This window comes from Acinonyx jubatus, chromosome D1 (genome assembly GCF_027475565.1).
Source record: "Acinonyx jubatus isolate Ajub_Pintada_27869175 chromosome D1, VMU_Ajub_asm_v1.0, whole genome shotgun sequence".
Classification (NCBI taxonomy): Eukaryota; Metazoa; Chordata; class Mammalia; order Carnivora; family Felidae; genus Acinonyx; species Acinonyx jubatus.
This window is the reverse complement of record NC_069390.1, coordinates 13,427,404-13,437,802: the sequence shown is the minus strand read 5'-3', so window position 1 is coordinate 13,437,802 and position 10,399 is coordinate 13,427,404. Positions and strand designations below refer to the sequence as shown.

The 10,399-nt window shown below is 35.8% G+C and overlaps 1 protein-coding gene across 1 annotated transcript; it reads left to right on the top strand.

Moving 5' to 3' along the window:
* The first annotated feature begins 6,135 nt into the window (after nt 1-6,135).
* On the top strand, nt 6,136-7,265 carry LOC128311665 (olfactory receptor 5G3-like). Its single transcript, XM_053202605.1, is given in 1 exon segment — nt 6,136-7,265. A coding segment is annotated over 1 exon segment (951 nt). The 5' UTR covers nt 6,136-6,148; the 3' UTR covers nt 7,100-7,265.
* The last annotated feature ends 3,134 nt before the right edge of the window (nt 7,266-10,399 follow it).

Below are 10,399 nucleotides of genomic sequence, written 5' to 3'. Positions count from 1 at the left end.
ATTTCTTTGGCTGGCTTATTTTGCTTAGTATTATACTCTCAAGATGCATCCATACTATTGCAAACGGCAAGATTTCATTTTTTTAATTGCCAAATAATATTCCATTGTATATATATAATACATCTTTATCCATTCATCTATCAATGAACACTCAGGCTACATCCATAGGTTGGTTAACAATATTAATTCTTCTGATCCATGACCATGAAATTCTTTCCATTTGTGTTTTCTTTGATTTCTTTCAGCAGTTTTGTATTTTTCATTGCCAGATCTTTGATTTCCTTAGTTAATTTTATTCCTAAGTATTTGATTGTCTTTGATGCTATTGTGGATAGGATATTTTATTTCTTTTTCAGATGTTTCATCATTAGTGTAAAAGAATGCAACTGATTCCTCTATGTTGCTTTTGTAACCTTTACTTTACTGAATTGTTGATTAGTTATTACAATTTTTCAGTGGATTTTTTTGGGATTTTCTATATATAAAAGCATTTAATCAGCAGCGACAATTTTAGTTCTTCCTTTCCAAAGGAAGGCCAAAATGGTTGCTGCCTGTGTTCTTCTCTAGGATTTTGATGGTTTCCTGTCTCACAGTTAGGTCTTTCACCCATTTTGAATTTAGTTTTGTGTATGATGTAAGAAAGTGGTCCAGTTTGACTCTTCCGCATGTCGCCATCCAGTTTTCCCAACATCATTTGCTGAGAGCATTGTCTTTCTTCCATTGGATATTCTGTCCTGTTTGTCTAAGATGAGTTGACCATACACTTATGAGTCCACTTCTGGGTTTTCTATTTTGTTCCATTGATCTATATGTCTATTTTTCTAGCAGTACCATACTGTCTTGATGACTATAGCTTTAAATCCAGAATTGTGATGCCTCCAGTTTTGTTTCTCTTTCTTTTATAGGATTTCTTTGGCTATTTGGGGTTTTCTGTGGTTCCATAGAAATTTTAGGATTGTTTGTTCTAGCTTTGCAAAAACTGGTGGTATTTTGATAGTGATTGCATTAAATGTGTAGATTGCTCTGAGTAGTAGTGTCGTTTTAACAATGTTTGTTCTTCCAATCCATGAGCATGAAATGGTTTTCCGTTTCTTTATGTCATCTTCAATTTGTTTTTTAACTCTTGTATAGTTTTCAAAGAATACATCTTTTAACCCTTTTTGTTAGCTTTATTCTAAATCCTTCAAATCCATGAAGGTTATAGAACATCCTACTAAGGAGTAAATGGGTTAACCACGAAATTAAAGAAGAAATAAAAAATATATACGAGGAAGTGAAAATGAAAACACAATGGTCCAAAGCCTTTGGGATGTAGTAAAAGGCAGTCCAAAGAGGAAAGTATATTGCAGTTCAGCCTATCTCAAGAGGCAAGAAAGGTCCCAAATACACAACCTAAACTTACACCTAAAGGAACTATAAAAGAAACAGCAAATAAAGCCTTAATCAAGCAGAATAAAGGAAATAATAAAGATTAGAACAGAAATAAATGATATAGAAACCAAAAAAAAAATCAGTAGAACATATCAACAAAACCAAGAGCTGGTCCTTTGAAAGAATAAACAAAATTGATAAACCCTTAACCAGACTTATCAAAAGACCCAAATAGATAAAATCACAAATGAAAGAGAAGAGATCACAGCCAATACCACAAAATACAAACAATTATAAGACAATACTATAAAAAATTACATGCTAACAAACTGGAAAATCTGGAAGAAAGGGACAAATCCCTAGACACCGACAAACTGCAAAAGCTGAAATAGGAAGAAATAGAAAATTTGAACAGACCCATAACCAGTGAAGAAATTGAATCAGTAATCAAAAATCTCCCAACAAACAAAAGTCCATGGCTTCCCAGGGGAATTCTACCAGATATTTAACAAAGAGTTAATACTTATCCTTCTCAAACTTTTTCAAAAAATACAAATGGAAGGAAAGCTTCCAAACTCATTCTGCCTCATCAAGCATTACCTTGATTCCAAAGCCAGACAAAGACCCCACTAACAAGGAGAATCACAGGCCAATATCCCTGGTGAAACTGGATGTAAATATTCTCAACAAGAAACTAGCAGATCAAATTCAAGAGTAAATTGAAGCAATTATTCACCATGATCAATTGGGATTTATTCCAGGGCTGCAGGGCTGGCTCATTATTTACAAATCAATCAATGTGATACATCACACTAATAAAAGAAAAGACAAGAACCATATGATCCTGTCAATAGACGCAGAAAAAGCATTAGACAAAACACAGCATCCATTCTTGATAAAATCCCTCAACAAAGTGGAACATATCTCAACATCATATAGGCCACATATCAAAAACCCATTGCTAATATCACCCTCAATGGGGAAAAACTTAGACCCCTTCCCCTACAGTCAGGAACAAGGCAAGGATGTCCACTCTCACCATTACAATTTAACATAGTACTGGAAATATTAGCCTCAGCAATCAGACAATCCAAAGAAATAAAAGGCTTCCAAATCAACAAGGAAGAAGTCAAACTTTCACTGTTTGCAGTTGACGTGATACACTATGTAGAAAACCTATAAGAAATAGGACATCTATTTTCTTCAAAGATACCAATTATTTGTACATTAGATCTTCTTTTATTCCTTGGTAATCATCTTTTCTATATCCACTTCGAGGTGTAGCTTATTTTAAAATGTTATCTTTTTAACCTTCTCAAACATCTTCCATGATTGTTTTATGGAACATCTGGATTACTTTTTTGTTTTGTTTCATGTGCTTACAGTTTTCATGTAATTTCTTTCCTAGGCTTAGCCAGCATATTTCCATTACTTGATATAATTTTATTACTTTTTTCAACACGGGTATTTTTAATCTTAAAAATCTATTGAAGGATTTTGTATGTTTTTCTTTTAATAAAATGATTTTTCCTTTTATTTTCCTTTCCCATTTTAGATTAATCAAATGTCATTAAAATCTGTTTTTGTTTTTTCTTATTATTTTTAACTGGTTCTAAGAAGACGTTCCCTGACATTGTTAATCAAACAAATATAACATAATTGTAAAGGCTAAATGTACACCATGGTAAGTTATAAATTTTGGAGAGAGGAACTTATTTTCCAGTATTCAGCAAATACTTACACAATACCAATTATTGACAGCCTTCTGAGATAGATAGTTAAAAATGAACTACAGATAAAATGTTATAGGCATTGAATAGAAGGAAATGTCAACTCTTCTTTCAACAATAAGGTCCCAGAGAAGGTGGTGATGGTGGTGATGGTGGTGATGGTTTAATCTGTGTCATCAGACTCTACTTGCTTCTCTCTTGTGTGACCTTTCTATCCCAAACAACTTCCTTGCTTCTGCTCCTGCTTCTGTGGATCTCTTCCTTCTGTAGCATTCTCTAGAATACCTTTACTTTTTAACTTCAGTTTATCTAAATTTTATTTATCATTCCAACATAATTCCTTCCTTATTTTCTTCTCTATTCCAGTTTTATAGTGATCTTTCATTACTTTGGAGTCCAGTGACTGTGTTTTATTTTTTCTAGAGTGAAGCAAAAGCTTCCTTGAACTGCTATGTATTTTTTTAATGTCTAGGTTTCTGTCCCCAACTATGCTATAAATCCCTAATAATGATACATAACATTAATGAGTACTGATTCTGTGCCAGACACTCATTAAGGACTTTAAATGTATTACTTCATGAAATCCTTACAACATCTCTGTGAACTAGACACTCTTGGCTTCTTTATTTTACAGATTAAGAGAATGAGGCACAGAGAGACTTAAAAACTTGCTCAAAGTGACATAAGCAGAAAGTAGAATTAAGATGAATAGCAGGTGATGTGTTTCCAGAATCCAAGTGCAAACTATTTCCTCCAAACTGGTCCTGGTGCTCAACATATCACTCCCCACTGATAGAAAAAAAGTTCTTTGGGCAAAGGAAGATCTCAAAGGGGTTGGGGGAAACCACAATATATTCTTAGGTATATAATATTCTTAGGGTTCTTCGGAACCCTCTCTTTAAGAAAAGACATAGTTAGGAAATAATATTTGGTCTAAATGCCACTGAGATTCTTTTAATTTTGTCCCTTTAGGTGTAAACTCTTGAGGTTTTAGTTCTTTGGGGACCTGGCTCTAAGATAATGAAAACTCCCAGGAAAATGTCCTTTATTCTGTGCGGTATGTGTATTAATGTGAAGGTCAAAGAGTATCTCTTTATTCCCAGGCTCTTCAAGATGGGAGATTTGTCTTCACCGAGTATTTAGAAACTCATACCTTTTGGGATAAGTTACCACCTTGAAGGAAATTAGTGTCCCATTCTTCTAGAAAATGATGATTGAAGCAATTAAAGGAACTACATGAGGGATATCCTTAAAGAAGTGAGTACACCGCGTTTTGGAAAATGTGACATTTCCAAATTTTGGTGGAGAAACATCAGGTTGAGTTTGAATGTCAGGAAAATAACTTTCCTAGCACAGACTCTCTAAAGAGAGCAGATTTTGAGATTTTATTCACATTCTCAGGAAACTAAACAACTGGTTTGTGTGAGGTTTTTTTTGTTTTAAACTGAATTTCTTGTTTAGTTTTGTATAATACAGAGATTCTGAAATGTCCACAAGGATTTCCAAAATCACAGAATGTAGGTATTAAAGGGCGTAGAGATCATCCTCCTTGTATTATAGAAGACTCGAAATGACTTATATTCAAATAAATGAAAAGAAAGAAGGAAGGAAAGAAAGAAAGGAATAAAGAATGAAGGAAAGAATGAAAGAACGAAAGAAAGAGAGAAAGAAAGAAAGAAAGAAAGAAAGAAAGAAAGAAAGAAAGAAAGAAAGAAAGAAAGAGAAAGAGAGAAGAAGGGAAGAAAGAAAAAAGCAAAGGGTGGTTGGACCAAAACTAGAAACAGCCTCTCTAAACTACCCCTACATCCACATACCTATATTAGTATATTTGGGCTACCATAACTGAAAACGTTTATGCCATACCTGATGCTCCTAAGTTAAGCCTAGAATTGTCTTTGTGACTACTGAAAGCTTACTTTATATCACATTGAAGAAATATGATAATGGTAAAAGAAGCAAATTTAATGCAGTCACTATATCGTATACCAGGCTTCACACATAATTATTGTATAATATGAGTAGCATATTGCTTTTATTTATTTAAAGATTAATTGAAGTGAGAATAAGAATAAGTAATAATAAATGTTACTTAAAGTCAGATCTTTTTCATATAAATTATCCTACATAGTGATTGTCTCCTCAGAAGCCATTTGATATTATCTTCCTGAACTAATAAGACAAAAAGTCGTGTTTTCTTCACTGTGCTCCCTGCATAAGTTATTCTGCATTTGATATTTTCATATCTTATTACTGTAATTGATATTTCCTAACAAATTTCAGAATAAGTACGTTAAAAAGTAGTTTACATAATGTATAGGGAATCACATAAAATAGTAATTTCTTACTTTGGCGCAACACACGCTTAATTTTCTATACACTTATAATGATGACATTTCCACTTTGCTGTCCAACATTTACTAGGTCATCTGTTTTCAAAGGCAAGATCTCTCCATTTCTCCCCTGACATCATATTACTTTACATGAGTAACTGCTTTGCTAATTGCTAATTATCCTTCCATAGGCCATTATCAGTGCAAGTAGAGAAGAGACTGATAAGCCCATCTATGAATTGTGTCTTAACAATATTAGAATGACACTGATCCTTCAATAAGAACAGGAACTCCCTTGCTTAGTCTTTCCCAGATGTCTAATGTCTGCATATCACATTGGTGAGATTTTATAGTCCTCCCAGTAAGGGTATTCCTAAATAAGTTTTATTATCCCATAACACAGTAAGATGAAATGTGGAGGGTAATTCTCATTTCAAACACAATTTTAGAACTTGAGGAAGGTTTTGATAATATAGTTGGACTCTTCTTTTTATGAGAGAGTACTGAATCCAAAGAGATTAAGGGTGAATTGTCCAAGTTTACACAACTCTCATACCTAGTATATGAAAATATGTCTTTCAGTTCAACAATATTTCAGTAATTGTCTAATATAGATCTGTTTAGCATAATGTTATTGCCTTAAAATATATTTGTAACTGTTGGTTATTTTTTGATAAAAATTATTTTTATTTCTTTATAACAGGTTGAAACTGACCAATGGAACATAAGAATCAGACAAAAATGACTGAATTTCTTTTCTTGGGTCTCACAGATATTCTCCAAGAGCAGATTGTCCTCTTTGTCATGCTCTTCATTGTCTATCTTGTCACCCTGGGGGGTAACATAGGGATGATCATTCTCATATGGACTGATCTCAGATTCCACACTCCTATGTACTTTTTTCTCAGCCACTTGTCCTTTGTAGATATTTGTTCCTCTTCTTCCATTGCCCCCAAGATGCTGTGTGATATCTTTGCAGAGAAAAAAGGTATCTCTTTCATGGGTTGTGCTACACAGATGTGGTTCTCTGGTTTCTTTGTGACAACTGAATGTTTCCTCCTGGCTTCCATGGCATATGACCGGTATATGGCCATCTGTAAGCCCTTGTTGTATACACTCATCATGTCCTAGAGGGTCTGTGTGCAGCTGGTAGTAGGGCCTTATGCCATGGCTCTTCTAAGCACAATGACCCATACAATTCTCACTTTTTGCTTACCCTTCTGTGGTACAAATATCATCAATCACTTCTTCTGTGACATTTCACCACTGCTTTCCTTAGCATGTGCAGACACTTTGATCAATAAATTAGTGCTGTTCATCTTGGCTGGAGCTGTAGTAATGCTCAGTGGCTTGATCATCATGGTCTCCTATGTTTGCATCCTGGCGGCCATCTTGAAGATGCAGACTGCTGATGGGAGAAGGAAAGCTTTCTCCACCTGCTCTTCTCACCTGGCAGTTGTCTCCATCCTGTATGGGACTCTTTTCTTTATCTATGTTCAGCCTGGCTCAAGTCCCTCCCTGGATATCAATAAAGTGATTTCTCTGTTTTATACCGTGGTGATCCCCATGTTGAACCCCCTCATCTACAGCCTGAGGAACAAGGAGGTAAAAAATGCACTCAGGAGGATGTTTGAAAGGAAAAATTCTCTAATGGTTTTGGCAAAATAGTACCCTGCCGTGTTGTACCATAGATGTCGGTGCAGGCTGTGTAGGAGAAAGATCACTGAAGTGGAAATCAGAAGCTGAATGTGAATTTGTCCACTGCCAGGTCATAAGTGATTTGAAAAATGGACTAGTACTTAAATATTTTTTCTGCCCCATCTTGTTGTCTGTGACATGACAAGAGTTTCAAAACAAAATAGTGAAATATTGAGAATATTAATGTGAAAATATACTGAAAGAAAACTTAGGTGAATATTTTACTATCATGGATATTTGAATACTATTTTATCCAGACAAGAAAAACAAAAGTTATAATAAAAAGTTCAGAGTACCACAAACAATATTAAAAAGTAAACAATAAAATGACAAAATGTTTCTGACATGTGCCAAATAATGAGATAATATCCCTAATAATGAAAGAACAGTCTAAAATTCAATGGAAACAAAACTAGATAAATGGGGAAAAATGAACAAGCAATACACAGAAATGGTGATCCCTACACAGAAATGTATGGAAAAAAGGTTCACTATCATCATTGGTCAAGTAAGTGAAATGAAATTAAAATGTCAGTGCAGTGCCTTTTCATATAGATGAAATATTATTAGTTTTCAATGACAATGAAGTTCCTGTTTGGCCATGTACATTCTGTATTTTCTGTTTATAGTATGAATTCCCCATTACCCAAAAAATCTGGTAGTTTCCATATAAAATGATCAATTTACACAGCATTTGACCTAGAATTTCTCCTTTATAAATCTGAACAACAGAAATGTAAAGGCCAATGAATAAGATTACATATATATAATTGTTATGCATGGAAAAGTAAAATAAAGAAAATAGTCTGTTTTACATCATTATAAGAAAAGTCAACTTGTGTTTGTGTGTGTGTGTGTGTGTGTGTGTGTGCAAAATGCACAACAAATGAAAAGATTAAAGGTAATTATGGACTGACCTGGAGAGGACAATTGTATGCAGTCACTGTCAGGTGGAAAAAAACTCAAGCTGACGATCAAAGTGTAGTTATGATCACTAAGAACAAGGATGAAAGCTGTATAATAAAATGTGCATGTGCATGCAGGTGTAAATGAGTACAGGGAGAACTATAAAGGATGCACAGCAAGCTGTTGACATTGATCACTTCAATGGGAGCTGCATTTGAGGTGGGAAAGGAGAAGTTTTATTCATGTACATTTGAATTGCTGCTTAATCACGCCCTCTGCCTTTACTTGGGCTCCATTTATATGGAGCTCCATTTACATCTTATGATTTCTGCTTTGCCAATTGTTCTTTATTTATTGGAGGATCTGACAGGACCCAGGGCATTAGAGCAGTCCTGGATACATACACACATGGTGGCTTCTGGGCAAGACTTCGCTCTTTATTACGGCCCACAAACGTACCAGGAGCTCTTTCTCAAAAGCCATAGCATTCTTTTTGCCAATGGTATAGAATGGCTTCTGAAGCTCAGGACCAGCAGCATTCCCACTGAGGTTTGTAATAAGCTCCATGTTGCTTTTTTCCCATGACCATCACTTTCCTTATAGATCCTGTTGTATCACGTGGCCCAAGGGGCAGGGCTGCTTGTACTATACCTGGACCTGCTGCAGAGCCTCTCCTGTTCTGCATCCCACTTAATGCCTACAGCCTTCTCTGCCATTTGGTACCCTTGTTGGAAATCTATTCCTAGCTGTGGAATATGCTGCCTCCAAGACCCAAAGAGGCCTACTGGGACCCTCTGGTTCTTTCTTCATAAATTTTACTTCGAATGGAGTATTCTAGCATACCCCGAACCACTGGACCTGTAAAACTCACCCAACATTTCAAGTTCCTGAATCCTAACAGGTGTTTGTGTGTTTGTGTTCTGTCTCCCACCCTCTGGAGCACAGGTGTCTTATCAAGGTCTCCAATGTTCCAGCATCTGTTTGTGTAACCTTCTCTAGCAGCATGATATTATGAATATAGTAGACATTACAATTAGTATCCACTAAGTGTAGTAGGTAGGAGGCCAAATATCTTAGGGGGCCACATACCTGGAGACTATTTAGGAGGACAGGCGAGTTAATATAACCTTGAGAAAAAATTGTAAATCAATATTGTTGTACATCTCATATGAATGTAAATTGTTTCTCATCCTCCATTCTAGGCAGAATAGAAAAGAATACATTTCCCAAGTCATTAACTGCATACCATGCATGGGAGACCTTGTAAACGATCCCATGTAAGGTATGGAGCTGCTATTGGGCCACTATTTGGTTGAACTTTAAGCAGTCTACAGCCATTCTCTACGAGCCATCTGATTTCTGGATGGCCAGACTGCTGACTTCAATAGAGAGATAATATGATTACTTCTGCTGTATCCTCTATGTCTTTGGTGGTGGCATTAATTTCTTTATTCACGTGTTCTGGAATCCTATCATTGTCCTTGGCTCTAGGAAGCCTGGATGCATAACAGCATCTCATACCACTGGCTTCCCACCAGCTGGAGCCCCTCTTATTAGTGCCTTTCTTTATTGTTTCAGTGGAAGAAGTGTCCTCTCAGGGAACATAGTCACTTGATATCTTTTTAATGGATAACTGATAGCATCATCATCATATATATTTACTTATATCATAATTCCTTTCAAGAGTCCTAACATCTCTGAGCCTTTGGGCCCCTTCTTCAATACTCTCCCATGGTAATAATGGTATTTCTACTGCACTTACTGTAGGCTGTCATTTGTTTCAAAGCTCAAGGAGATACCCTGATAGTACATAAGAATACACTCCTGGTGTCTTGCCTAGAAGGTAACTTTTGAGTCACTGGAGTTCTGCATCAGTAAATTCTTCCTCATCCAGCTTTATATTCCTCCCTCCCTAAGCACATTACCTTCAAGTTGTTTTCCATTTCTGGCTGGTACTTATTAGCCAAGTCCTGTAACTCTTTTTGTGAATAATAGGCCAATTCTCCTTAGTCTTCAGACCAAACCATTCTAAGCCTTGCTCTTGGTTTAGGCCTAAAAGCTAAAAGGGGAGGTGGGACATGATCTCGAGAAAAATATTTATTATCTTGTGTCACACCTCACTCAGGTGAGGGCTCTTTATTGTCTTTGGCAGCGGAAGGTTGGTCTCTTCCAGCAAGGGGGAGAGGGTTACTTTACAGGGTCAGAAGATTTGGGAAAAATGGAATATCTCAAACACATCAGATGTCTTATTCCCTATTCTCAGTGTCCAACTCCTTCCCTATCAGAATCCTGACTTTTATACAGGAAACTTGCAGAGGTTATGAATTCAGCTTCTTCCTTATTCTGTTTTCCAATATCAGGTTG